The sequence below is a fragment of the Verruconis gallopava genome (assembly GCF_000836295.1).
Source record: "Verruconis gallopava strain CBS 43764 unplaced genomic scaffold supercont1.5, whole genome shotgun sequence".
NCBI classification, from domain to species: domain Eukaryota; kingdom Fungi; phylum Ascomycota; class Dothideomycetes; order Venturiales; family Sympoventuriaceae; genus Verruconis; species Verruconis gallopava.
Window position 1 is genome coordinate 150552 of NW_015622141.1, and position 27576 is coordinate 178127.

Genomic DNA, 27576 nt, shown 5'->3' on the forward strand with positions numbered 1-27576 from the left:
GGATTAAAACGGTCTCGATTTGCCCATGGCGATCCATCCAGAATGGAGTTTCCAGTCAATGCACAGAATTAGCATTCTCAAGCAGGCTTCCGCCACAAGAGATCCTTACAGAGTAGTTGAATCCCATGTGGACCTCTCATATTTCCATTACACCTCTATGGACGTGGAAATTTATGCCAGGGAATGGAATGCTAAAGAACAAGCTATGACGTATTTCGGACTCCTTTGGCATATGTCAGCCAAACCCGGTGGAACAAGTCGTATCGCAAATATAGGTCTCTACGAGCACTTTCAACATGATCGGTAGTTACCTTGGTATATTTTGAGTTACTAGGAGGTATAAGCTGAATATTTTAACAGTGCTTCGATCTTTATGCCATACTTAACTGCTGTGCATGCAAGCTACGTCTTTCAGGCTTCAACCACAGCCATGCGCATGCAGATCGATCGGTATTGCGAATTTAGAGTACATCTGATCATATCCCTTGTGCCGTACATGAAAACAAACTTTTATCAAGCATGGTAGAGGTTTGTTACGCTCATTCTACAGCCGGATACAATGTCATAAATCCATTTGTTTGTCTCGGACACTCTTCGTCAATTTGTTTAGCATTGTAAAACCAATTGCGAATTTCACCAGCTTTCTCTCAATATCGAAGTCATCCTACAAACATGCACGACGTATTCTGGCCTTGTGATATAGTCTAATGGACTTTATGACGCAGTTTGCCAGGTTTCAGGGTTGTGATGCAACAAACATACTTGCCACTGGCTTTTAACAAACTCAGTTGCTGACCAAATAGTCACGAAGGCTACATAGAGGCTTTGCGGCTTTACTCGTGAAAGTGGAGTTGAGTAGTTACGAATTGAGAAATACCTCTGGATCGTTGTTTGCGGGCCCAATCGCCTCGCTCGGATTGACCTTAAGAAAATGCTTTGTTCAATCATTGGTGGACTTTTTTCAGGAAGGGTTGCTTGGATTCCTGCAGAAAGTTGATGGCTTCACCATCTCAGAATGTTTGGTTCAGTGTTGGCGCCTCCTGGGACGTTTCAGAGCTATGGCAACACTCAAGGATGAAAAAAGTAGTGCCCATGTAACTCTTCAACTGGAGAGCGAATGCAAACGAAGCGTGTCACAGATCTATAACACGATTAAAAAAGGAAATATAAAAGATCTCAACGGTGATAGGCTCTCGGCGACAAATCGCGCAAGGGTAGTTGATATGATATACGAGCACGGACGCTAAACTAATCTTCTTTTCGTACGGAATAGTCCAAGTATGGTGGAATGTTATATTCGAGAGTACTTTAAGGGTGGGCTGTTTGCTAGACGTTCGAATTATGAACAAAGGAAGGCTGACAAAATTGTGATGTCTCAAAACCGGGTTCCGAAAACTGCCTCCACGAAGGAGCAGATCTCGACTTCGTTCGTTTGGTCTAGTCCAAAATGCTCACTTCTTTCCCCATGAGCATGTTCCACTCGATCTTTGCATACAATCTTTCTTTTTCCAAGTCGTTCTTGTAGCTCTTCAGGTCCATCGTAGTCCCCCTCCGGTCTCCAGAATCGCTCGCCCTTCTTGCAGATGAGCTAGAGTGACGGTCCACATTCGCGTCATCGATCCACTGCGGCTCCACCTTCTGCGAAAGCTCTTTCAATTTGAACTCAAGGCGCATTGCACGGTCCATCTCCGCGGCAAGGTGCGCAGAGATCATCTGATTTGGATCGGATGTGCAGCGGACATGACCACGCTTGTGGGACGGAGCTACAGCAGGGCCCGGAGATGCCCATGCCTTAGGCGGAACCGTAGGCGGAAACGGAGCCGACTTGTTGCGAGAATGATTGCGGGAGTAGGTGTGTGCGGGCTCGCTTGGAATAAGCGGCTTTTGCGATGCTTTCAGGTCGAGACGTTGCGATGCAGGCTCTATCTTTGTGATTCTCGACTGAACTTGCGACTGATAAGGGTGGGATGAGAGTGGCGCCTTAGATGACGGACGAAATCGGCTCGTTGGAAGACTGAGGGGCTGTTTTGCAGGAATTCTTGAGATGGTTGTTGCCGGAAGAGGTTGTGCAATTTCCTTCTGTGCTATGGTTTCCTGAGACGTGCCCACATCCTTGCTTGGGTCGCGACGCTGATCTGTGGATGTGTTGCTGTGTCTGAGATTCGATGGTTTCTTTGGGGTGTGATTTGGAGCTGGTTGAAGTTCGGACCTTAGCGTACTTCGAGTCGTTGGTGGTGATACCGCGAGATTGACCGCAGTCAATATCTGAAGGCTGATCGGATCAACTGTTTCAACAGCCGGCGTGGATGGTCTTGTCGAATTCGGCGTTTTTGGTAAAGGCTTTGCAGCTAATTTTGACTCATTACTATTTCGTCGCTTGAGCACCAATCCTTGCTTGCCCTTCGATAATCGAAATGTGGCAGAAAATTTGTACGGCGTAACGGTGTTTGGGCGATCTCGTGCTTTGCCCAGCAAATGTGTACCGTAAGGATCCCTTGTGCTTAACATGTGCGCGAACAAGGCACATGCTATCAGGAGGTTAAGAATCGAGAACGCGGCTCCTGCACGTTGCGCTATGCAAGTTCCTTCTCTTTGCCATAACCTCAGCGTTGGTTGACCGCTCTTGCAGATTGGCTGACGAGCTGCAATGATCATGTTCCAGCCGCTGCTTAGTAGCCAAAGCATAGCGAGCGCAATGGAAAGACGACTGGCGATATAGACGGGTTTCCTAGCAGCAGAATAAACTTCTTCGGTTCGCACCATTATCGTCCGCTTTCGAGCATGGTACTCGTAAAACGCTATGTAAGCGAACGAAGCACTTGTCTTGTGACGAATTAGCAGTGCTCATGCCCTTTACTTGTGAATAGAAGAGACATACAGCAATGATCAGGAGGATTGCACAAGGCACAAGCACCTCGTCGCTCGCACCGACAGCGAAAAGATAAAGTGCCAAAACAAGTGTAGTCAACGACCCCCAAAGCGCTAGGTGAATGTATACGAATCCGGCTGTTGAAGCATTGTACTTCCACCTGGAGAGGAACATTGCTTGCGTTCATCTGGAAAATCCCTCTATTCGTCTATGAGAGTAGGACCGGCCCGGGTGTGCTCAGTCAAGAATAGGATGAGGATTGCTTCAGGCACGGAAGGTCGCTAGATACTATAGCGGCTTCCATGACCTTCAGCAGCCTAGATTTACCGAATGGCAACTTTTAGAGTTCGAAGTTGTAGTTCGCGGGGTGATTGGAGATAATATTCATCTCTCCGGGAACCTAGGTTACCGGCATATGAGTGAAGAGGTGCAACCAATCAGCTGAATGCCACAAAATCGCGATACCGAGAATGATCAGCGACGGTGGCTTGCACTTCGTGGGTTGCCGAATACAAACACTAGTCTTGGTGTTTCAAGCCAAATGCAATGCTTGAATTGCTTGGTGGGTCATTCGAATCCCATGATCATGGGAAGCAAGCCATGGTTCTCGTGGGAAAAGCCGGAGTTGATCCTAGCTCATGCTTACGATATAAACACATTCATGTACAGTGCAAACGCGCGTCGTCCATTCAAAAGTTTTCTCGATTTTACGTGAAGCGGTGGTTGTGGCAGAGATCCCTAGCCCTGAAACGCGGGATCTGATTGGACCAGCTTGCACCATATGAGGCATTAGCATGTGGTCTCCTGCGCAAAGTGCACGCAGGAGAACTGCAGATCGACTCCTGAAAGATGGTACAGAAGCGCGCTGCTTTGGGCTTTCTTCGCTCTTTGAAGCACATGTCGCTTGTGCGCGCGTTTGTACATCCCTACTGAACCAAAATGAGGTCCTCTAAGAGAAGTCAACCTTTTCCTCTTTCCTCCCGACCATTGCAAGAAGATCACTCGAACTTCCAAAGAATCCACTGGGTTAAAATAGCTTGACGACCTTAAAACTCGTGCCCGTGGTGCGTCCATTCCTACGTAATAGACGTAATAGAGTTTGTGGACTCTTTGCTCATGAATTGAGCGACCAGAGGGACGAAACAAGCACCTCCTGCAGGGAGTTCTGCGGCCAGCGCTTAACAGACGCAGCCCAAAAAAATTGAAATCGCTTGTCCTGCCGATACGCGCCCTCAACCATATGGCTTGCACTCTGCAGATGGGGACTTTAACCGTGGCTGACGGTGGGAGATGCCGAAATGGAGAGAATTGCGAGTGCACGACTCGAACCACTTTCCAATTTCCTAGTGGATCGCGAAACGTAGGAAAGAAACCAAGAGCCATTTGGTCTGCCGTCCTTTGGAGCGCAATTGCCGCAGAGCAAGAATGTCACGAGGCTTCGAAGCTAAGCTCATATCACAACGACTATTATTAGTAGTATGATCAGAACGACAATCAGAACCGCAATGCAGCAACTTGAATACGTGTCTGCCAACATGAGCCCTTGTCCTACAGATCAAAATGGTGTCAATATCTTACCTTCGTTTTTCTTTATGACCCACTGGACTTTCTTCATGCCACTTTGAATCTTCCCTCCGACGCGGTCCGTGATTGTATCCACTTCGTGGAGCATCTGGGCTTGCTCATCCAATTCTTGTCCCATAGCATCTGCTTGCTGTCGCAAATTCCCAACCGTTCGAAACACGCCATCTAATGCTTCGTCCTGTTCTGCCATGATCTCCTGTTGCCTCTCTTGCTCGAACATTGCGTATCCATCTTCCTCGTCATCAAACGTGTCCGGATCAGGCAGCGCACTCCCATTGCCTTTATTTTTTGCTTCTTGAATGGTTTTGCCCAACTCCTCACGCATATCTTCGATCTCGCCGCCTACTTCTTCTACCAGCCTTCGCCTCCGTGCAACTTCATCGAGCTCGACACCAAACTTATACGGATCCTGCTCAATAGCTTTAACACTTTGGATCAGGTCTGCTAAGTCCTCGGACAGCTCCTTGAGCGTGGATTCAAGGTCACCTCGCGCTTCTAGCAGCTCCGGAGATTGTGCTGATGAGGCCGAAGAGCGTATTCGAAGATAGGACGAGAACAGCGGGCGCGTTTGGTTGAGTAGGGACAACACATCACTGTTGCCGTTAGCAGTCCGGATCGTAAGCCTCAAAATCATCGCCATACGCTTGCACTTGGAGGAACGGATCCTCCTCATTTGTAGATGCCATCATATTGACTCCAGCTTTTTGTATACCTTATGCAATGGCAGGCTATTGTTTGGAGAGTTCCGTGGTAAAGACGGACAGATTGCTTGTCCGCTGTGGCTTGCAAGCCTTAAGCTTTCCCAGTATGGAGAACGAATAGCAAAGTGGCATGGATATCGGCTAGGGGAGACTGCGCATTCAGCAGACTGGTCAGCAGTCCTCGGCATGAGCCCTTCAACCCTGTCTCGATTCTAGCGTACCTTCTTACTGCCAACTTCTCCCACCTGAGCCCGCCTTTTCTCCATGAAAGGGAGGCTTGCCAGCACTAGCTATCGGTGCCTAGCTGTAGGTATAACATCAGAAAGTTATTGAGAAACGCAGCACGTCCCAAATTGATAAGGTAAGTTGATAAGGTAAGTTGGGGTTGAAAAACGTAGCGATTTTGGGATGGCTGCAAAGCAGTCCAGATTTGCGCACACAGATCTTCTGTCTTTCAAGCCGATACTTACCCTTAGCTATTTGCTGCCAGCACTGTGCCGTCGAATTATTAGCAGAGTATACTACTCCGTTCAGAGGTGCTTGACCGGCCCAATGTCATCTCTCGATTGCTTGGCTCGCATGACTCGATACGAGAAGCAGTTTCAAATATTACACAAGTCGATTGTCAATCCTGCATAATTGACTGTCTCTGCATATTTAGAAACATCAGATTTCGCTGCTGAATTGAGCTTTGTTAAGATCACAGCACATAATCTTGCTGCACCAAATGCAATTCCTGCAGAGCAGTCCTCCATGACAGAGCATTGGCGGCCTCCAACTCGTTCCCCTCCATGGACCATTACCCCTCAGAATCAGAGCCACACGACCTGCCACGAGGAAAATTTTTTGACAATAGTAAATAAACCGGTGTGAAGAAAGTGGAATTCGTACAATTGTGTTTATTTATGGTGCTGCTTGAATACGAAAAGTCGCTGTTTCACGAGTTTAGCCTGCGCCTAGCGAACGCCATTCAACGCCTCACGGCTTGCTGTCATCTCAGGTCTCCCCCCTCCCCTTCAACCAACAGAGGAGAAATCATGGACGTCCAGGTGTACTTAGCATCTTCGTCACCAGCCTTCATATGGAGAAGTCATAAGGCTGTCCGATCTGTGTATTCGCCACCATGAGAAAATCATTGTGTCTCTTGCTGCTCTGCGACTTCATCCATTTCTCACACTGTTCTCCGGCAGCCTCTGAGATAACTCCTCCTCCGGTTCTGAAGCGAACCCTAGATAATGATCCAGCTTTTCGAGGATATACAAGCACTCTAGGCTCATGTAAGATACTCGCTTAATGGTATGGATTCGTACTCAATGCTCTCAAGGGTCACCACTTTATTGTTATGGCGATTATACCTATTCTGATTTCGGGAATATCGCCGACTGCTGCAGTCAAGGTGGCGGTATATGCCATCCTGCGACGGAATGTGGGACAGACTCTGAAGGAAGTACCAGAGCGATCAAATACCAAGGCGGAGAGACGTTGACTTGGTATGAGCGCATATCTACAAGAGCAGATTTCAGAAACATGCACTAATTCTCGCAAGTTTCGATACAACATGTGGAACTCAGACAATCTACAAGACGGAAGGTGATCCCAACCCTCTGTCAATTTTTGGCTGCTTTGCTGCCGGGGAGCTCTATCTCACCACGCCGGGTACGTACTCCGAGCAAGGCCGCAAATTTACCATGACATGGTCTTAACTAGCTCCAGGCTCTCCAGTTTCGACATCTACGACCGGTTCTGCGGCATCTACAGGTACTTTACAGTCTTCTGCGCCATCTTCGTTGACTTCTTCTGCCCCAAGTGCAGCAGCTCCCATCCCTTCATCCACTAGTCACGTCGGCCTCATCGCTGGAGGGGCCACTGTAGGGGTTATCCTGCTCCTAGCAATAGCCGGTCTTACAGCTTGGGTCATTATTCTCAAAAGAAAGAATGCCACGACCAAATCTTCGCCAAATACGGAACTACAAAAAATGCAAGGTTCAGGTGCAAGGCCAAACGATGGGCCTCCCCAAGATTTCAAGGCTGAGCTTCCTACGAAAGAGGGTTGGGCAGCTGAACTCTCGCCAGAATCGGCGCCACCAAGTCGACAGGAACAAAAGCCATGGAGCAATTTGAACAGTATGCCACAAAGTCCGGCTCCGACTTATAGCCCCGTGCCGCCTTATCAAAGTCCCGCTAGCCCTTTTATGCCTGTTGGGCCTGCTAGTCAAGCTCCTTTCTACGGAGCTAATAATGGGCCTTACGGTGGACTGATTGAGGCCCCAGGGCCAGGAACGCAGTACCAAGAGCTTCCTGCATCGACGCAGCCACAATACGCTGAATTGCGCTGAATGTGTTTGGTAGGACTACGTCAAACAGTATATTCCAAGACACTTTCAAATTGCTCGTGTTCATTCAAAACATGCGGGCTACCACGCTGCGAGGGAGCGCCCTCGAAGTCGACCCTGCTCAAAGAGCTAGTTCGTCGACACTTGTGACGTTTGAATCAGAAGAGATGTTCAGAAGAACTTGCGCCACGAAAAGGACAAACCTGGGTTTGCGTGAGCTAAAAGGTGTTGAATCAACTGGATAGACTGCTCGTCGAAGTCAAGCCTTCGAAGTTTATGAACCTTCATCTTTAAGTGGTCCTTTGCATCACGATCTGTACCACTTCTCTGGTGCCGACAAGAGTACCCTTCAGCAACTTCACCGATCATATTCGGTCACTGACTTGACGGCACTGTCTCAATGGAAAATGTGCTTATCACCGACGACATGGAATTGTGTTCATCAACTCCCGAGGAGGAGGCCATGGCACAGGTCGTACTACGGCGCCCTCAATACCCAGTGGCAATCTCTGCTTTGTTACGGCATTATGTTAATGTCTCCTGACAACAAAGCATGGAAGACTTAACATAACGGCGGAAACACATATAGAAATGCAAGATCCAGTACGAATGTGGGATTGTCGATAAACAGAATAGAGGAACTGATGTCATGAGTGATCATGTTGTTTTGACGCAGGATATGATATGTCACGTAATTATTCACAGTATCTGACAGCAATTTGTTATAATGAATGCGGCATATACTTCAATCGTTAAGAACGGCCACTTGATGATCATTGAGTCGGCCCTGGTGATGATGCGAGATAGTTCCCGACGTTTCCTACGTATCATTGCTCCACTTGAGCATAAAAATTAAAACAATGTCTTCGGCTTGACTGGAGCGCTTGTTTCTCTATCTCGATCGTCAATTGCCCTCTCAATGTGTTTCAGACGTACTCGTGTGTTTATCACCTCGCATGCTATAAGCACGACTCGCAGACATACGCGGAGGACTCTTTTGCGGTTCTTGTGATCTATCCAGTTTTCCCAGTCCCCCTAGATGTGGTTTATTCCTCGAAAACTTGCAATCGTGGCCAGAGAGGCGGAAGGCGAATTTTAGATCCGTCCCGTCCAGGGCTAGGACCAGAAACGTCGAATCTAAGTCCGAGGAGCTACTTGTACCCAGATTTGGCTAGGGGAGCTTAAAATGGAGGAGAATTGAAGCAGTTGGATCCGAATACAAGTTTGAACGCAATGACCGTTGCGTCATGTTCGCCTACTTGGGAAAATGACCTTTAGGAACTGCGTACCAGGTTTCTCTGCTGTTCGCCGTAGGCAGTCACTGCTAAACCACAATTGGCATCATATGAATCACAAGATGGATTGTCACTGATATATCGGAAGAAGAATAATGCATTTCTACGCATAAAAAGACCATTCCCGCTTTCGCCGTATGCTACATACGTTTCAAAATCTAGCACGTCACATTAGCCTACCATACAAAGCCACTTATCCAAACTATTCATGCCAGTAACGAAGAACGAGAACTCACAATTCTGTCCTCTCTTCCAGTTTCCTCCTATCCAAGGATTGTTTGGGTGGCACCATGAATCCTTCCAGATCCATCCACTCCGCGGCAAACGCGGCCGTAAGCACGGCCCAATCCTCCGTTGTTTTGATATCCAAGTGCTCTCCATCGTCATGTTCAGTATGCCACACACTTGGAAATGGACTAGGAATAAGGTGCAAGACCTCAACACCCCTCGCCATAAAGGGGAGGTGGTCATCTTGCACCATGCCGCCCATAAAGGGTCCAATGTCAGGATTTTTGTTCGCATCAGTGAACCAAGCATTTCCGGAGGACTTGAAAAGATTTGCAGCACGGAGCCGCGATTCTAGATCGGCCATATGTTTATAGGCCCAGTGCGTGGTTTTAAAATAAGAGGGCATGCGTGGATTGGCAGATCCTAACAAGTCGAGCAGCACAAAGAGGTCGATCTCATGGAGCGGGGTTCTATATGTCGACATCGCGGGATTAAGAGATTGTTCCCAGGCCTCGGCGAGCGCCCTCGCTCCATACAGCGAATCTCTGTCGGACCAGCTCACAAACGCCTCTTCACCGTCGAGCAGCAGGATCTGGATGCCCTTCTCGCCCTCCAGTCCATCCGTCTCCCCGTTTGCCTGCATATTCTCCCATTTCCGCGTCAAAGCCTCATCGAGAACTTTCGCCGCGTGCAATAACATTGCGCAAGGAGCCGCGCTGTCCGTCGCTCCAATAAACCCCTCCGGCGTAAGTTTCGAGTCGTAATGCGCCACCAGCGTCAGCCTACCCACTTCTCCCGGCTGAGACCAGGGCGGATCTCGCGTCGCGATGATATTCACAAAGTCGATCGGCGCGCCGCCCAGGGCGGTGTGCTGAGAGCTGTTCTGCGTGGAGAGCGTCCACGACGGGAGCTGCTGGCTAAAGAAGTCAACGAAGTGCTGGCGCACTTTCGCAATGCCCGGCGTGCCAGGGACGCGAACTTGGAGAATGGGCGCGAGAAGAGAGCCCGTTTTTATGTCGAAGTCATCGCCAGGCGCTGGAATGGCCTTGAGAGAGGCTTCCGAGAGGGTGGTATATGCTGTTGCTAGATGGAGGAGTCCGACAACGAAAGTGATAATAGTGGATATCATGGTCGCAAGCTACCTGTAAGAGTATCATTATGAGTATCGTTGTCACGCTTTGCGCATTTGTAACTAGGGCTTTGGGGACGTCGTTTGCATCGTTGGCAATCAGCGGAGGACGCTGGTAGAGACAGTACACCCCGTGAAACACTCACCGTGACCGTCGCATCGTGATTTCAAGCTGTGAAAAACTACCTCAAGCAAGTAGTGGCATATGAGAGAATAGGCCTACGCAAAGCAAGACAACCAAGTTGTGGATAGATCGTCCGAAACACAAAGCATACAGGGATCCAGCCGATGATATACAGGAGCGAAGCTTCGTGGCGCAGGGTCCAGACGCGCAAGTATCGTTAGAACTTTTGTATCGCACATTCCCATCTTAGCACCTTTCGCAGCTAAGCAAAGAGCACGGCGGATCATAAATGTCATGATACGAATTTTCAGCCTTTCCAGGCGGGCCTTCAATGGCAATATACTGTTTCGCAATGCCTCCGTCCACCAACTCCTAACCAGGAACACGCGACAATATGCCTCGAAGCTCAAAAAGTCAAATGCCGTGTTGCCAGCGAGGCGACCAAAGTTGGCTAAGGCTTCAGAGGGAGCATCTTCATCGTCGCAAGGCGCAATAACAGGCACATTCGAGTATCCTACCGCGCTACGAGTCTACTCCCGCTCCGCGCCACGTATCGCCTTCCTGGGCGTTGTTCGGCTCGCGCCCTTCGTCCTAGTCGTGATCTGGCTATTCCAAGTCGGCGCAGAGGCTCTGTCATCCCCCGAACCGCTCAATTGGCCTTTGGTTCTTCAGGCCGGCGCGTCACTGCTGCCCATTCTGCTTGTGACGCCCATGACATCTGGGTACGTCGCCCGTATCCTCGTCCAGCTGCCGCCACAGGCGAGACTCAACAAGGAGATGCTGAAGAAGTGGATGTCTGACATACCTGGTGACACATTACTGGAGATCAAGACGGTCAGGGCAAATGGGTTTAGCTGGGCGACAGATCAGTGTCTTCTGAAGGATTTGAGGGCGAGAAAACCAACGTGGCTGAGGAAAGGGAACTTCGAGAGGCATGTTGATCCGTCTTTGGATAAACGTAGGAGCTCGAATATATGGACGAGGCTCTATGCTCTGGCTTCTGAACCCCCGAGAATTTTGAATATTGTCGCTGAGGAGGGGCTGAAATCAAAGCTCGTAAAGGAACCAAAAATCTGGCCCCTTATCGAAGAGCAGATCAAAAAGAGAAGTAATAACTGAACTTCACGTATATTGAAATGACGTGAAAAAAAAATATTACAGAATGCGGCCAAATCGGTCGCGATCGTCTCTTGAGGGTATTTTTGACGGGCTACCAAACAACTTTCGGAAGTAGTGACTAGTCCCAGTACTTGATGATGCCGTTTACATCACCTGTAACCACCTTGCTCGTCTCCCTTGGATGCCACGCACAGCTCACCACAGGCACTTGGCTTGCCTGGATCTTGTGGAGCATCTTGCAAGTCTTCCAGCTCCACCAGCACACATATCCACCGGTATCACCGGACATGACGAACTCACCATCGGGACTGATGGAGACATCAATAGCATGGCCGGCATTGTTATGACCACGGAAACCCTTCTTTCGATTCTGTCGGAAGCGTTCGGAAGAGGCGTACACGACGATCTGGTTGTCGGACGATTGCATGGCGATAAACTCCTTGGTGGGATGATGCACGGCGCGGGTGAGGGGGTACATGTGCGGTTCGGCGATGAATTTGATAGGAACAGGGATGTTGTATTCTGCAAATGATATTAGCATCTTGCTTGAAGGGACATGGAGCGATACCTACCCCAAGCACGCAGTGACTTATCGTCAGACGTCGTCACAAACCTCCTGTTCTCGTCGCAGAACGTGATGGTGTTCACAGCATCCAAGTGATGGTCGTATTCCTGTATCATCTCGCCGGATCGTATATCGTATTGCACGATCTTTTTGTCGCGCATGCCAGCCACAAACTGGTTGTTATCCAGTGGGTAATACCGCACCACGTGAGGTGTCTGCCCCGTTGTGAATTTCGCTTTGCAAGCCCCCGTCTCCGTGTCCCAAACTTTCATATATCGGTCGTAGCTCGCCGTCAAGAATTCGGTGCCGTCGTTGTTGAAACTGACATCGTTGCAGCTCCTGTTATGTCCGGAATACGTGCGAAGGAGCTCGCGTTGATGGTAAACGTCAAAAAGCTTGACTTTGCCGCTCGCGCTCGCGGCTAACAGCAGGTGTCCCGAGCTTGGGAAAAATCGCATCTGCGTTATTGCATGGCCAGAGTGATGCTTCCAAGTGAATATGTTCTTCTTCGGCACATAGCACTTAAAGTCGTCGGGAAGGTCGCCGGTCAGGCTTACGTCCAGATCCATAGGTACATGCATGTACGTCCTCCCCTGATAATCAGACATGCTCTCGCCATGAAACTCAGTGGATTCCTCTTGTCCTTCTGGTTTGTAGTCCGTCGCCATTTGAGGGGGCACTTTTGGCGCGTCCTCCTCTTCTTCTGAGTAGTCTGTCACCTCGATTTCGCTACCGCTCTCGTCCTCTTCCGGCGTCTTCTCCCGAAATTTTGCCCATGGGCCTTTGTATGCGTTCTCGCCGAAGACTACACTGCTGTCGCCCTTTCCCTCCCGTTTGCGCTTCTGCCCTGCTTTCTGGCCGGGTAACACGCCATTTTGAAGTGCTCGCTGTTGCGCCTTGAATGTCGAGCTCGAAATTACAATCTCATCTGCATATCCTGTTGGCACTGAGCCTTTCGAAGGCATCGCAAATTTGGAGTGAGATGTACAAGATAAAGGTGGGCGCAAATTGTAGTGCGTTCTTGTTGTCGTTTTCACAAAGCCTGGATCGCAAAAGTGAAGGGACGCTGTCAACCAATGTCGTCAGAGGCCGCCTTTCACGTGCTGGACAGGCTTTAAAAACACCCATAATATTTTCGACATTTTGTCTATGAATGGCGTACATAATATCTTTCTACGTTGCTTTATTTTGTTTATTCTACATTTCTTTTTCTGCCGTAGCACAAGGGGTGAAAAAAAAAGTTGGAATGCAGGTTAGCATGCCCAGAGCTTCTGGGCAGAACGATCATTGTTTGAACTTTTCATTCGTTACGGCTTCATGATGATGTATATCCTCGAATTCTGAGCTGTCCGCTGCGAAGATCATCGCTGCCTATAGCATGACAACTCCTACGCCACCCATATTCTTGTCGCTTGCTCGTCCGTCCTTACCAAGCCCGCCCTCAATTTGCGCGGCACGATAGTTGTACACATAATAATGCAACTGGCCGTCTCCTGCTCCAAATAGCTGCTCCTCCAAGAACAGCGGGTTATCCATCAAGGTCAACGCATTCATCACATCGAAATTCTCCTTCTTCGCAAGGATAAGGGCGTCCTTCACAAGCGCGTTCAATCTTGCCTTTGTCTTTTTTCCGTCTCCCTCGAACACAGTCTCTGTCGCGTAGTAATACATGTACGCTGCGTTAACAAATTGATGCTTCTTGCCGCCGATCACGGTGGAACTGAGGCGATAGAACGAGACGAAATCGGTAATTTTGCCAGATTCTTCGATGACGTACGTGTATATGACGCGCTCAGGGCAAATCTGAGGATCGTGAAGAAGCCAATGTTTTACTTCATCGGAAGAAAAGATCTGCCCCAGGTCGAATCGCCCAAGGTAGCGCGTGAGAAGGTCAGCTACAGCAGAAACCTATCAGAACTGATTAGCACGTGATCCATTCCAAGAACAAGTATAGGCACTTGCATCTTTCAGTTCCATCGGCCGCAGACCAGGCATCAAAGTCGTATCAGGCAGCTTGAATTTCGCCGCTTGACGTAACGGGGTCGAACCTGGCGGCAGGGGAGAGAAACCAGTCTCGTACAGCTTTTGCCAATCAAGGCTGCGATGGTAGTACCTGCACGTGGCCACAGGAGTTGGCAGTAAAACTCCACCCGTGTACAGAGCTTGGAATATGCCCTCGACATAGTTTCGGCGCGTGATCTCCTTGATCAAGACAGGTGCCTGCAGCTCTATTTAGTTTCGGCAGACGAGGACGAACTTCATCGCTCAAACCGTACCAATCTCTTGTTCCGCAACTTTCTGTGCACGCACAAAAAGTTGACTTCCGACCCTTTCAGGACATTCTTGCGTATTCTAAAATCGACTGGTATGGCTGAGATGAAGGCAACCAACTTCTTCGACTTGCTCGCGCGAACTCCAACGTGCCACTCCTTCTTCCAACCCGGCGATTTTAGTGCCCAGTTCAAGAATGAGGCAGAGTAATGGAACCTAAATGTCGCATCCGCATCCTCCACGTAGTGATCAGACAGCAATTCAAACACCTCGCTGAGCTCCTTTTCGTTGTCCAAATTCATGGTGACCCACTCGTATCCCTCCACCATAGGGGGCGGCTCCTTAGGTACAGTTGCAGGGTCAATTTGCTTGATAGGGCCTTCTTCCTTTGGGGCCGTCTTCGCCTCTTCAAAGGATTGTACAGGCTGTGTCTGCCAGAATTTGTAGCTTGCCATGTCCTTTTGGTTTTTCCCCGTGATGGACATTCCCGTCAGCGTATCCGCAAGCGATATTTTCTTCATCATTTCCATGAGCTTCGCATGATCCATGCCTGCAAGCTCGTTTTTAAGAGACGGGTTCATGGACAGCAGCTGCTGGAACTGTTCTGTTGAAAGCGACGCCGCGGTTTCCGGCTGCTTGCTGCTGCCTTCTCCGGCTGATTTGCCACCGGTAACGGCATCTTTAAGCTTCTTAGACTTGGATTTCTTCTTCTTTTTCTTGGGAGCGCCGGTTGGCGTCGTCGAAGAGCCCTCTGCAACTTCTTCCTCGGGTCCAGAGTCGTCATCGTTTTCATGTTCAGTCCCAGCAGGCATGGCCATCTTGTTTGGATCAATCTCCTTCGATTCCTCAGACATTCTGGCAGATGGTGGAATCCAATGGTTTTTTTTGTTTCTTAAGATCCTGAGGCTAGTCCAATGTTATTGATATGCAGCTGAAAAATGCAAGTGTACGTCTCCTCACGGCTCGTGCAAAAGGCAACCAGGCACGCGCACACGATGCGATTCACCTCACAAGTGCCAAGCGGCTAAAATTTCAGGCTTAATATTTGAAAATCGCTCGGCAGCTTTGCTTTGTTTCGAGCGTCCTAGGAGACGATTTCCGGCTTACGGTGCTGCTACGGAAAGAGAGCTTTTTATTCAATAACAGGCAACGAAATTAAGGCTCCAAGGTGCGGGATGTGAGCGTCCGAAATGGGTAACCAGTGTCAGGTGATCTTGTCTAACCATAAGCGGGTAGGTTTACTTAGAACGTATGAAGCAGACACTCCACGCTTCATAAGATCATGAGCAAATGGAGAGGGGGAAAACATGCTGAACGCTCAGAATAAGAGAGATTCATTTTAAGAATTCACAAATCCGAGATTATTGAACACGTATGCTAGACCAACAAAACTCCAGATTGCCCAATCCCGGATATGCGCTAACGCTCATGTGCTCCGTGCAATTTCGAACAATCATGACTTCAAATCGTTGTGGATGCGAGAATGGATCACCAAAATTTGTCATGCACTGCCAGAGGCGGTGTGGGTTGGTGCTGTTGACGAGCTTACACCGAGATCGCCACCGCTCGGTTCTGCAGGCTTAACCGTTTGTCTGCTTTCAGCTTGTGCTTGCGGAGCTCTGTAGGCCGAGTACGAGGTGTTTTCCGGAGTCAGATATCTCATTGGGGGATCATAGCGCGTTTCTCCAGAAACCGCAGGTCGTGCATATGACGGCTGGAGTTCAACATCATTTCCCCCTTCATCATCCGTTGACTCATCCCACTCGTCTCTCCTTCCAGGCCTTCTCATCTCACCTTGCGTGAATGGATTTCCAGTTCCATGCTGTGATAGGTACTTTGCTGTGTCTACTGCAGACGTCACGTCTGAAAATGAGCCGTCGTAATTGGGATCCTGTAAGCGCCTTCTCCGCTGAGATGCTCCAACCTCATCACGAAAGACATTTCCTGAGCTTGGTTGCGGAGGTGTCTCTCTGCCACTTCCGAATGCCATGCCAGAGATATCCGATTTCAATGGCAACTTATCCACCTCCTGATAATCTTCGCTAATTCGACCCCATGTGCGGATTGGATACGCCCGTCCTTTGGCACGGAAATCACTTACGGAAGGAAAGTATTGACGGTACGCCACCCAAGCACAGAAGATTCCAAGCAGACTGCCAGTGATGACATCAAAAGGGTGGTGTCTTGCGTCCATGATCCTTGAGCCTGCAATGAGAGCAGCACCTAGGGAAGGTACAAGAACAATAAATGTCTTCCACACCTCGCCTCTAGAGTCTAAAACGTGCATCTTTCCTGTAAGATATAGAGAAAGGTAGAAGAGACCAGCCCAGGCGCCTGTCTATATCAGCAGTGTACTTCGAAAGTACAGATGGCAGTTACTCACTGCTGCTATGCCCCGAAGGAAAGCTTCGAAAACCATCCTTGAGGATAGCGTTGTCCGTCTGAGTACAAATCGCGTGCTGGGCCAGACTGAAATTGCCAGGAAGCAAAAAGTCAGCTTCCACAGTTGGATCCGGCTTGCACCTATCGATCAGATCTGGTCTGGGCTTTCCAATGGCGTTCTTGAGTGCTCCCGTGATCACAAAGGAGGCTCCGACCCCCAAAAGGAGACCAAGGATGCCGCAATTCAGCTCCCAGAGCCTGCTCTTGAGCGGGTACCTCTTTCGTCTTCCCCCGGCTTGGTGTGAGAAGAGTCCATCTATCACCAGCGTGTACACAGCAATTATAACTGCAGGCGCCAGAACTGCGGCGGCGAGAAGGAGTGGAATCGGAACTCGCTCGTGGACGGCGTAGGGGTAACGGAGAGTGTAGTTTTTCAGTGAGAATTGTTGATGAAACGGCTCGACTGCGTCAAGGGCGTAGAATCCAGCTACTAGCACGCTGCTCTCTGTTAGCCAAAACGCCAACGTAGAGTAGATGGCCGACCAACACAATGATGACATAGTCAAAGATGTACGACAGAACCACCTTCGTCTTGAGTCTTTTGCTCGAAAAGGGCAGTTTTTGGGGCAACCGATAGTTATCCATCACATCCGTTCAACACGAATCATACGAAAGGAAAAGAAGATCGTGCTAGAAAACTGGTCGCGTGAGAGGCTAGGAGCGCTGTCAGCCCGCACGAGGAAATCTCGAAGATGGCTGCTGCGGCGTCAGGAAGGAATAAAAGGCTGAAAAGCAAGTGAATGCTGAAGAGCGAGTCATAAAGAATGCAAGCCTTGGGTTGTTCAATGTGACTCTGCGTGGACGGGCTCTGGTATCGCAGGTCAGAGGAAGAACAATAGCGGCACCCAGGAGCAGAACACAGTCTCCCATCTGGGACCTGGAGCAATGGTCTTTGCCGTGTCTGGCGTAAGCACAGTGGGCTGTGGGCTTGGCCATTCGTGCAAGCCTCCATGTGGAACGTCCTAAGCCTGAGGAGCAACGTTTTGACGCGCCACGTACGGGGTCTAGCCCTTTAAGAATTGTTTCCTTTGTTCAGACAGGCATTGTTGATCTGTTTCGAGAACATGGCAGAGCTCCCAGGTTTTTTTCCCAGAAAGCTCCTCGATCTCGGCCACCTTTCTTCGGCTTAGCTCACCGCTGGGACGACCTGGGAGAGGACCGGGGCTTGATCAAGGATTGTGATTGGCACAGTGATATCTCGACGAGCCCACTGGAAAGATCTTCCCGTGTGGGACCAACAACACTGACGGAGTTCGGTACTTGCTGTGAGGTTCATTGGGTGCGCAGAGTTCGCGTGCGGAATCAAGAAACTGCCATGTTTGATCTCAATCTGGTCCGGTCCCTTTCCAGTCGCTTCTCAAAGACGTCGTGTTTGATACCCGTTGGTGCGATTTCGCTATTTCTGCTGCATGTCTATCGATCAAATTCGAAAAGGACTCGTAGTCCGGACCCGTTAGGTTCTGTTACGCCTTCTCCTTTAAAGTCCGTGTTGCCACAGCTCTCAGAGACGGAAAGGCAGGAGCTGGCGTATCCGCCGGACCTGTTCCCTGGTGCGCGAGATGTTCAGACGCCGTATGGAAGCTTGAGAGTGTACGAGTGGGGACCTGAGAGTGGCAGAAAAGTCTTGTTCGTGCATGGCATCAGCACCCCCTGTCTAAGTATGGGCTTACTAGCTGAGAAGATGGTTGAGAATGGGTGCCGAGTGATGCTATTTGGTAAGGTCTCATGGATGATGCGTCCATGAAAAACAACAGATGAATGAGCAGAACAGGATTCACATTCAACACGCTAATACTAAGGTCCAGACTTGTTCGGCAGAGGCTACTCTGATAACCCAGGTGATCTCAAGCACGATTCGCGATTGTATACGTCTCAAATTCTGCTTGCTCTAGCGTCGTCCCCACTCGCATGGACCGGTACGAATGGTTTCTCTATCGTAGGATACTCGTTAGGCGGCGGCATTAGCGCTTCATTTACGGATACTTTCCCAGATCTTGTTCGTTCCCTCGTGCTGCTGACACCTGGGGGACTGGTAAGACTTGCACACGTCGCCTGGTCGAGCAGGTTCCTGTACCATATGGAAGGCTTTCTACCAGATCCAGTAATGTAAGTACGCAATCTTACTGCAGAGCACGACTTCTAACATCGGGTATACAATTTCTCGTACGACGACGACTATGGTATGACACTGTCAACAGCAACCGGCCAGAACCGGCTACCACCGACCAGGTTACGCCTACAGCAGCTGAGCTGGGCGATCACAATCGTGTCTTATTTCCATCAAGGCCGTTTGTCGACCCTGTCTCTGCCGTCAGGTGGCAGATCGAAAACCACAAGGGTTTCGTTCCGGCGTTGATCTCTTCCATCCGTAATGCCCCAATCACAGACCAGCATCCGTCCTGGAGAAGGATTGGCATGCGTCTCCACGCGCAAAGAGCCAACGGTACGGATCGGCAAGCGATAGATTCTGGTCTGTCGCGAAGCAAGGTGCTTCTCATTCTGGGTAGGACAGATCCCATTATTGTCCCAGAGGAAATGATCCAAGACGCCATTTCGTGCTTTGGAGAAGACAACCTGGAATCGGTCGTCATCGACGGAGGGCATGAGATCCCAATCAGTCATGCTGCAGAGGTTGCGAGAGCAATACTACATTTCTGGGAAGACGACGAATAGAGTTCAAACTACAAATTATAGAGCAGTGAAGAAGGATAGTTCACGCATCCACAGTTGGTTCTGGTGCGAAAAGAGGATTTGTTAGACGTAGACGGACTAGACAAGCGAAGCAATTTGAGGAGTTTGTGTTTGCTGACATGTATAGGCTGCATGCTGTTGAGTACGAGTCTGGTCGAGATCCCGTTTGAGTGTCAGTAGAGTTTCTGCTCATCAACACGGTCCTAAGTGATCTTGCTCGACGGTTTCCATGGTTATACGTGAAGCATGGCCACGTTACGAATGATTTGACTCCGCATCTATCATCGCCGCCAATTCGTGCTACTAACTTTCGCAGGACAAATGAACAGACATCATCGTGAAACATGGACAATCGCCATCTAAACAAGCCGCGGTTCCGATATACACGCTGCTCGCCAGAGCAACAAGACCAAGCTTAAGTGGCTCACGGATCGTCAATCACCTTTCTTATTTTCATACTGAGCTCATGATCCTCTGCCATCCACCTCGACGGCTTCGAAAGCACACCATTGTTCCCAGGCCAGGCCGAGAGGCTGGCAAGGTAGCACGCCGTTGCACCAAGGTGGCACGGCGGAACTGAGATCCGCCTTTGGATGTCCGCCACGATCCTGTCAGGACGTCGCAACGTGTACGGCTGTGAGCGTCGAGGTTTCGTCGCGGAAAATTTGCACAACACCGATGCGACGCTCAAGGCAAACAAGAAAAAAAGAAAAAAAAAAGGAGGAAGCGAGATCTTCAAGAAGCGGCGGAGGTTATGTCGGTAAGTTGGACCGGTGCCTTTGCACCTACAGCCAATTCTAGTATCTTACACTTGCGGCTTGATAGAGTCAGGATGGTCAAGGCTAGGGAGAACAAGCTACAAACTGGTAACGCACATGGTTCTGCACACATCTACCCACAAATGAACCCCTTCTACATTCACAGCGCGAGCAAGGTTCCCACGGTGTGTAACACGATGCACACAGCAAGGACGTAGAGACGTAGTCGTTACGCTCAGGCATAGATATCAGTGCAGAGCTGCAATTCGTTGCACCAATACAGAAAACCCATATATATAAGAGAGAGTGCGAGAGAGAGAGAGGGAGCATCGTCAACGAACATGGCGCAAGCTATAAAATGAGTAAGGGATCAGAAAATCTGCGTCGGGATTGAACAAGATGAAGCGCGAAGTGGCGTTGAACTTGTCCCACAAACGTATTGCACGGAACGAACGCAAGAGGCCCGGGCGGCCGGAGTCGCACCAGCGAGCATAAATCCTTCGCCAAGAGCATGTCGGACGCGAGCTTCGGCGTCCGTTTGGACGTCAACATTTTTCCGCTCATTCCACGTAGGATATAAGACGAGCCGGCCGCGCGAGAACGCTTCGCAACGATCGGCAAGCCGTTCCTCGAGTCTGGACTCGGTCGTCACACGAGCCCTCTTTCGTTCGAGACACTCTCCAGCACCCGCTCCGCCAGCCATGAAGCTCTTCGCCTTGTCCGTCTTCTCGCTTCCTCTTCTCGCTCTCGCTGCCCCGATCGAGCAGGCCTGCTCGATTGACGCCGCTGGACATCGACATTGCACAGACGGCGCCCTAACCGTTGTCACGGCGCCCCAGGCGCATCCCAAACGATCGCCAAATGACGAAGCATGCATATTTTACCCCAATGGAACCTTGTACTCATGCAGCGACGGCGCTTCGACCATCGCCCGATGGTCAAACGACACGTAATACTCTCGCACGATCTACTAACCGCCGGCCAGTCAGGGCCAGGGTGGATCCGGCGCAAGCTAAGGACGATCATAGGTCTTGGACGTAGGCTGTTGCAATAGGGCCATTCAGGTGAACAGCCTTGGGCGCTACCACTAAGCGTTAAATACCTCCTTAGAGAGGCGTTGTTCAGTTCGTAATATCAGACAGGTTGGAATAATATAGTGCACGTTCTTGCTCATTTGCATGTTCGATCGCTCACCTGGGTGTCCTAACCTGACGAAAAAGTTATTCTTGCTGCCTAGCTCATGACGAAAGTTTAATGAAGAAATAAAAAGCGCGTTCCTCAATCACACACGATAAAATGAAAGAAGACGTATCCAAGCAGCCGGGTAACCCTTGCGTCGTGGTGGTGCACCTTGCTCTTGTCCCCAGTTCAACCTCTGAAAGTCATTAGTCTGCAGATGAAGCGCACACATGCACAATTTAGCGGTCGAGCCCCCCTTTGATTGTGATCCTGAAGCTGAGAGTACACAGCTAGTTCACGTATCGATCGTGACCCCACGTGCCTGAACCGTTTTCCAGGCCAAGCTCGTGGCGAGTCTCCGCAGCGTGCGTATGCAATTTTTACAGGGCGCCCATACGTGCAAGAGTACAGAGAGACAGTCTGCAGAAGGTCAGACTGCATGCAACGCTTTGGGAAGGAAAAACAGTTGAGCACCATTTCGTCCCATGTCGTCGACGACGTTTCGAATCGTGCCTGTGGCGGCCAACCCCCCCGAGGCCCTCCGATCTCGCAAGCTTGATTTCAAAGCCACCAGGGAAACCTGCCGTGACGCGATCGAGAAAAGGAAAAAATGGCCATATAGCGATGCTCGCCCGTCTCCCGACTCCGTGACCAGAAACACCATATCGTAAAAGCGACAGAGAGGGAGATAGAGAGAGAGGGAAAGAACGAGATTAAAAAAAAAAAAATAGGAAGCAACCCGAAAAAGGAAGACCAGGACGAACACCCGCGAACCGAGCGCTGAAACGCCCAAAAAAACACCCGTTGCCCGCCAGACCATGGGCCTCGAGACCGTGAAACACATCGTCCTGGTGCTCAGCGGCAAAGGCGGCGTGGGCAAGTCGTCCGTGACGACGCAGCTCGCGCTCGCGCTTTCGCTGCAGGGCCGCAGCGTGGGCGTGCTCGACGTCGACCTGACGGGTCCCAACGTGCCCCGGTTCTTCGGCATCGAGGACAAGAAGGTGACGCAGGCGGCGGGCGGGCTCGTGCCCGTCACCGTGCACGAGGCGCGCGGGCCCCGCAGCGGCGACGGCGAGGCCGCGGCGCCCGGCCTCGGCAAGCTGTCGTGCATGTCGCTCGGCTTCATCCTCAACGACCGCGCGACGGCCGTGATCTGGCGCGGCCCCAAGAAGACGGCGATGGTGCGGCAGTTCCTGACCTCGACGGCCTGGCCGGCCGACCTCGACTACCTGCTGATCGACACGCCGCCGGGCACGTCGGACGAGCACATCTCGCTGCTGGAGACGCTGCTCAAGGAGGCGACGCCGGCGCAGCTGGCCGGCGCCGTCGTCGTGACCACGCCGCAGGCCGTCGCCGTGTCCGACGTCAAAAAGGAGCTCAACTTCTGCCGCAAGACCGGCCTGGCCGTCCTCGGCGTGATAGAGAACATGAGCGGCTTCGTGTGTCCGCACTGCAGGGAGTGCACCAACGTCTTCTCCAAGGGTGGAGGCGAGATCATGGCGCGGGAGAACGGCCTCGCGTTTCTGGGAAGCGTGCCTATCGATCCGGCCTTCGTGACGCTTATTGAAGAGGGGAAGCGGCCCAGCTATCCCGAGGGAACGGTGATAGAAGGCCAGGACGTGGGAGGTCGACAGGAGGCCACGGGAGAGGACGAGGGCCTGCTTGTAGACAAATACGTCAGTTGCTCGCTGTATCCGATATTCAATGGGATTGTGAAACAGCTGAGAGAAAAAATCGAGAACTCGTGAAAGCAAAAAAAAAAAGAGAGGACCAAAAAAAAGGAAAAAAAAAAAAAAAAGAAAGGCAAAGGGCAAAATACAGCCGTATAGACGTATGGTTTTGAGCATAGCGAATGGCGTTCAGGAGGTACGGGATGGAAGGTAGATTCATCATGCATAGGAATGGCAAGAGCCTCATGCGATTCCAGACGTTGTGCGCCGCAAGCTATGCAGTCTCGAGATATATATATAATGTACACCGCCCAATGACACCTATACGCAATGGACCCGACCCCTTCTTTTCTTGTTTTGGTTTTCCTTCTCTCATGTCCCGAACGAAAAAAAAAAAGTCGTCAAGTCTCGAACGCCCGCTGCAAAGCATCGTGCTGTGCACATGAGGGAAAAAAAAAAAAGAGAAGCGGCTCACACGTAGCCCTTTCTCGCTCCCTGGAAGAAGAATCGCACGATGAAGACCTGCAGACCAGCCATAGTGACCATCATGAAGCTCTCCAGGATGCTGAAGTTGAAGATGCGGCTCTCGGTGCTGCGAACGGTGCTGAAGTTGCGGTTCTCCCGCGTGCGGAAGTACTTCTGGTTCCGATTTATGGTGGAGAGCTGCGACGACAGCTTGAGGATGGACTCCTCGAGAACGGAGGTCTGTTCGGGCGTCGAGCCCTGCTTCGCGGGGAGCTGTGCTCGCGATTCGTTCTCGACCTGTCAGCGAACGGTTGGTCAGCGATAACGGTTCGAAGACGGAAACGCCGTCAACCTCGTGTGGTACTGTCTTTGTCGATTCTGGCACGACGAAAGCATGCGCAGGCGCTGAGGAGGAGAAGGGGGAAAAAAAAAAGGCGGCATAACTTCGTCTCCCCAGACGAGGCATCCACCATAAACGTCAGGGCACTTACAGCGATTTCAAAGTCGACCAGCTTCTCCGCCCACGTGCTCATCTCATTGTTGAAGCAAAACCTGTATTCGCCAACGTCGTTGGCCGTGAACACAAAGTCGCCTTGTCTCTCCTTCTCCCCCTTCATGATGACGCGCTCGGCCGGGCCCACGACCTCGTAGTCAATGTCGAACGAGCCGCCAGATTGGACCTACGAGTTACGAGACAAAGTCAGCACGACCAAGTTTCTGAGAGAAAGAAAAACACCCCCCCCCCCTCCCCGAGTCCATCGAGGGAGAACAACAGAAGGCCCGACGGCCCAAACCTGACGAAGCAGGTCTGGCCAAATCGGGCCCGGCGCAAGGGGCCAGACTCAGCGAGCACGTACGGCGAAGTAGAAGGCGATCTTGCTCTGCGGCTGCTTCACGTCGGCGAAGAAGCACGCCTTCTCGTTCGGCTGCAACTTGTACGTGAGCGCCGTCGCCGACACGGAGGACGCAAAGAGCGCCAGCAGCAGCGCCCACGTCGAAGAGAGCAGCATCATCATCATGTGCGGGAAACCTGATTCGGACGGATCCCGAAGAACAGTCGGGACGGAGGAGGAAGGGAGAGGCGTCGGGTGGTGGTTGAGAGAGAGCAAACAAAACAAAAGGTGCCCTTTTTTGCTGACCGCAGCCGTGATTCAACTTTCGAAAATGCTCCAAGGTGTCACCTTCTTTGGGGAAGGGGGGGGACGTTTTCGATTTCAGGGAGCGCGCTAGCCGTTCTTAGCCCATAGCGGCGGTTTCTGCGCCGGTCGCACTGAGTGCTCGCTCTGACCTCTCCCCATAACCGCACGACACCCTCCCTCAGCACAGTGCGGAGCACATAAAGCCACGGGATTCGACTGCTGCAGTCAGTCCGACGCGAGAACAGAAGAGTCACGTACTCCAACGTGCGTCTTTCGCTCAGCCCAGAGACTTGGGTACAGCACACTGAACATGCCGCTGAACGCGGGATGTGCGGCAGGTGTTTGAGAAGGGCGAAGGTGCGAGCTAGAGCCGTCCGGCTCAGTGGAAGCAGTACGGAGCCAGAACAGAGCATGCAAGTTACGGCACAACAAGTCATAATCCGGGCATTTGGTTGCGCATGTGTCCGAAGAGAGCGGGCGTGGACACGTACCATGCGTGGTGATTTGTGGGAAGTCCTGCTTGCCCGAGGTCCAAGGCGTACATGGGGAACAAGAATAAGAAGCGAAAAAAAAAGAGAGAGAGGTGTGAAAAGGTGGGAAAATGCCGATTGACAAAGCGTAGTTATGCAATTAGCGCAAAAGCTCACGCTATCTCTACAACCTTCATGACTTTGGCCGATATCATGCTCGAAATATGATGTTCGTCGAACTCAACGCAGCCTTGCTTCCAGAAAATTTGCCACTTCCATCCTAATTTCGTCCGTCATTGTCGTGGTGGTAGTAGCGGGACGTACTGTAAAGATGATAGGTATTCCGTGCCATTTCTATCGGTGGTATATGCACACATCCCATTTCGTTAGCGAAGTCCCTTTTTTCCCCCTCATTTCAACCCTCCCATGCTCGTGTCTTGAGGACCAGAGTGATGTCTCGTCCGGGTGGCCACATGCTCCACACCCGGCTTTCCCCCAGGAGACCCTCTCTCCTCCAGTATTATCCTCGTGCCTGTTTTGGTCTGCCTGAAACGCCAATGCTAATGCCCGTAAAATGCTGATGTTGCATAGGAGAGTAACGGGGTCGCGTGACCCTCTTTGTAAACACCGGCTCACATTGTTTGTCGATCGAGCACGCTCAGATCGAAGATCCAAGGAAAGTGAAAAAGATAAAAAAAAAAAAAAAGAAGGAGGAGGCTAGACTCTACCAAGCCGTCTAGCAGGTGAACTTGGCCTTCGCGCGAGTGGAACCCGAGTGCGCAGCGTCAACATGGCCGGAGAACTCGACAACGTCGCTGTCCTTGAGCGCCAACACCTCCTTGAAACGTCTGCCAATCTTCATCAAGATCTCCTGGCCCTGCTGGGGACTGCGTCCCTTGCCACCGGCCGTGTTGCCGTCGCCGCCGCCGGGGAACGGTTTGCCCGTGGATCGGGTCCACAGGCCGATGCGGTAGAAGCCCTTGCGGACGTTGACGACGACACCCATGACCTCGCCGTCGTCCTCGTCCTCGAGAGTCTCGCCGATGGCGGCGAGCATGACGTGCAACCACAGATCGTTGATGTTGATCAGCTTCTTGTCGCGAAACGAGTACGACCACTTGCCGCCGTGCTTGTTGTTCGCGTCTTCCCACTCCGGGCGCACGCCAGCCTTGAACAGGTGGTAGTCGGACTTTTGAGCGAGCTGGTCGGCAGGCGTGATGTTGTTCTGCGCAGACGTTGATGTTAGCCACGGGAACAGTGAAGAGAGACGTGTGAGGGGAGGAATCAAAGAGAGGGGCGAAGAAAAAGAAAACGAACGAGATGGATGATGAAACGTACATAGATGCCCCAAAACTCCTCGACTGAGTCGAACGAGATGACCTCCTTCAGCAAGTCGTTCCAGTTGTCGCCCTGTCATGTACCTTTGTCAGTCCGGCGCTTTTGCCATTCGGAGCTCTTCTGACTCTTCGCCAGGGTCACGGCCTACCTTGCCGGTCTGCGGCTTTGTGAACCACAGCGTCCACTTGTGCATGAGCGGGTGCTTGACGTTAAAGTTTTCCGGGTCGTCGAAGACGGTGACGGGCTTGCTCGCGGGAGCCGGGGACTCGTCGCCGTTGCCGTAGTTGGGGTGAGAATCCGGCGGCGAGATTGGGATCGTGTCGAGCGGCACTTGTACCTCAGCCATTGTTTGCTTTCACTTTTACACTTTTTCTCTTTTTTTTTGAACTTCTTTTTTCTTCACGCAAAGCGCAGGAAAGGTTTTTCTTTTGGCCGGAGGCGGGATTCAGGAAAGCCGAAAGTGTTTCTGCAGCGTTCGAAGCACGTGTGCTCGTTCCCGTCACGCAGAAGGACAGAACAGACAAGCGTTTGTAAGTGTTTTGGACGGCTGGTGCGCAAGTAGATGGACGATGGGTCCGGTTGAGATTACAGAAAAGTCGTTTGGAGTCGAGGACAGCAGAAGGCGCAATGTGTGAGTGATATAAGTCCGAAGGCGAAGGGACTGCACCGGCCAACTTGCGCTTGGGTGCGACCGACGCTGAAACTGGCCACTCAGGGCCCGCGCTGCCCATGAGACGCTTGAATGCCTTGGCGCCTGCGTCATCACTCTCTTTGCGCCTGAGGTTTGGTCCTCAGCGTTTGGCTGCGACAGCCACGACGGTACGAGAGTTCAAGTCTAGCAGCACGGAGTCGGCGTCAGCTGGATGTCAATCGCAGTTGAGAGCAAGCCTATACACAAGCTTTTGCGGGAGCTGGCCATCCTCTCGGCTGCGCTCAGGCGCTGTGTCCAGCTATCAAGCTGTCAACATGTGTTTCACCGAGCCTCGTCTCGGCTTTGTCACTGCGTAACGACCAATTGATCGAGCTTCGAGCTCTCATGCCATGAGATCAGACCCATCAGTTCGGACGCAGCGAAACGAAACACAATCCGCTCGCGCGTGTGCCGCATGGCTGGAAACACGCTCGACCGACCACGTTACTCAAACAAGCTGTTGAAATTTCTTCACGGGGAAAATGAACGACGAGGACAAGGGCCCCAGGCTACTT

General features: G+C 51.2%; 11 protein-coding genes across 12 annotated transcripts; 3 read left to right on the forward strand and 8 right to left on the reverse strand.

Moving 5' to 3' along the window:
- Positions 1-1437: 1437 nt before the first annotated feature.
- On the reverse strand, positions 1438-3043 carry PV09_01952 (uncharacterized protein; the record flags this gene model as incomplete). Its single annotated transcript, XM_016354914.1, has 2 exons — positions 1438-2823; positions 2879-3043. 2 exons carry the CDS (start codon positions 3041-3043, stop codon positions 1438-1440), a joined length of 1551 nt encoding a protein of 516 aa, XP_016216930.1.
- Positions 3044-4319: 1276 nt separating this feature from the next.
- Positions 4320-5142, reverse strand: PV09_01953 (uncharacterized protein; the record flags this gene model as incomplete). The annotated part of the gene is made up of 3 exons (XM_016354915.1): positions 4320-4417; positions 4448-5046; positions 5096-5142. 3 exons carry the CDS (start codon positions 5140-5142, stop codon positions 4320-4322), a joined length of 744 nt encoding a protein of 247 aa, XP_016216931.1.
- Positions 5143-6165: 1023 nt separating this feature from the next.
- PV09_01954 (uncharacterized protein) lies at positions 6166-8225 on the forward strand. Its single transcript, XM_016354916.1, has 4 exons — positions 6166-6431; positions 6479-6644; positions 6701-6810; positions 6868-8225. The coding sequence occupies exons 1-4, from the start codon at positions 6278-6280 to the stop codon at positions 7488-7490; spliced, it is 1053 nt and encodes a 350-aa protein (XP_016216932.1). The 5' UTR covers positions 6166-6277; the 3' UTR covers positions 7491-8225.
- Positions 8226-8859: 634 nt separating this feature from the next.
- On the reverse strand, positions 8860-10413 carry PV09_01955. 2 transcript variants are annotated; one of them, XM_016354917.1, is made up of 3 exons: positions 10286-10413; positions 9019-10152; positions 8860-8940 (listed from the first exon to the last, which is right to left on the reverse strand). In XM_016354917.1, exons 2-3 carry the CDS (start codon positions 10137-10139, stop codon positions 8934-8936), a joined length of 1128 nt encoding a protein of 375 aa, XP_016216933.1. In that variant the 5' UTR covers positions 10140-10152; positions 10286-10413; the 3' UTR covers positions 8860-8933. The 2 variants fall into 2 exon arrangements, with proteins under 2 accessions (XP_016216933.1, XP_016216934.1); XM_016354918.1 differs by having other exon boundaries at positions 8860-10152.
- Positions 10414-10511: 98 nt separating this feature from the next.
- PV09_01956 (uncharacterized protein) lies at positions 10512-11893 on the forward strand. Its single transcript, XM_016354919.1, has one exon. The coding sequence runs from the start codon at positions 10558-10560 to the stop codon at positions 11380-11382; it is 825 nt and encodes a 274-aa protein (XP_016216935.1). The 5' UTR covers positions 10512-10557; the 3' UTR covers positions 11383-11893.
- Positions 11354-12992, reverse strand: PV09_01957 (uncharacterized protein). Its single transcript, XM_016354920.1, has 2 exons — positions 11955-12992; positions 11354-11904 (listed from the first exon to the last, which is right to left on the reverse strand). Exons 1-2 carry the CDS (start codon positions 12910-12912, stop codon positions 11501-11503), a joined length of 1362 nt encoding a protein of 453 aa, XP_016216936.1. The 5' UTR covers positions 12913-12992; the 3' UTR covers positions 11354-11500.
- Positions 12993-13080: 88 nt separating this feature from the next.
- PV09_01958 (uncharacterized protein) lies at positions 13081-15344 on the reverse strand. The gene is made up of 3 exons (XM_016354921.1): positions 14224-15344; positions 13910-14167; positions 13081-13855 (listed from the first exon to the last, which is right to left on the reverse strand). The coding sequence occupies exons 1-3, from the start codon at positions 15070-15072 to the stop codon at positions 13319-13321; spliced, it is 1644 nt and encodes a 547-aa protein (XP_016216937.1). The 5' UTR covers positions 15073-15344; the 3' UTR covers positions 13081-13318.
- A 174-nt stretch (positions 15345-15518) lies between these two features.
- PV09_01959 (uncharacterized protein) lies at positions 15519-17735 on the reverse strand. Its single transcript, XM_016354922.1, has 3 exons — positions 17148-17735; positions 16602-17098; positions 15519-16552 (listed from the first exon to the last, which is right to left on the reverse strand). The coding sequence occupies exons 1-3, from the start codon at positions 17243-17245 to the stop codon at positions 15720-15722; spliced, it is 1428 nt and encodes a 475-aa protein (XP_016216938.1). The 5' UTR covers positions 17246-17735; the 3' UTR covers positions 15519-15719.
- A 4151-nt stretch (positions 17736-21886) lies between these two features.
- Positions 21887-23321, forward strand: PV09_01960 (cytosolic Fe-S cluster assembly factor CFD1). Its single transcript, XM_016354923.1, has one exon. It carries the CDS (start codon positions 22107-22109, stop codon positions 23034-23036), a length of 930 nt encoding a protein of 309 aa, XP_016216939.1. The 5' UTR covers positions 21887-22106; the 3' UTR covers positions 23037-23321.
- Positions 23155-24584, reverse strand: PV09_01961 (uncharacterized protein). The gene is made up of 3 exons (XM_016354924.1): positions 24281-24584; positions 23915-24103; positions 23155-23720 (listed from the first exon to the last, which is right to left on the reverse strand). Exons 1-3 carry the CDS (start codon positions 24440-24442, stop codon positions 23430-23432), a joined length of 642 nt encoding a protein of 213 aa, XP_016216940.1. The 5' UTR covers positions 24443-24584; the 3' UTR covers positions 23155-23429.
- Positions 24585-25155: 571 nt separating this feature from the next.
- Positions 25156-27017, reverse strand: PV09_01962 (uncharacterized protein). The gene is made up of 3 exons (XM_016354925.1): positions 26519-27017; positions 26371-26442; positions 25156-26257 (listed from the first exon to the last, which is right to left on the reverse strand). Exons 1-3 carry the CDS (start codon positions 26714-26716, stop codon positions 25769-25771), a joined length of 759 nt encoding a protein of 252 aa, XP_016216941.1. The 5' UTR covers positions 26717-27017; the 3' UTR covers positions 25156-25768.
- Between the last annotated feature and the right edge of the window lie 559 nt (positions 27018-27576).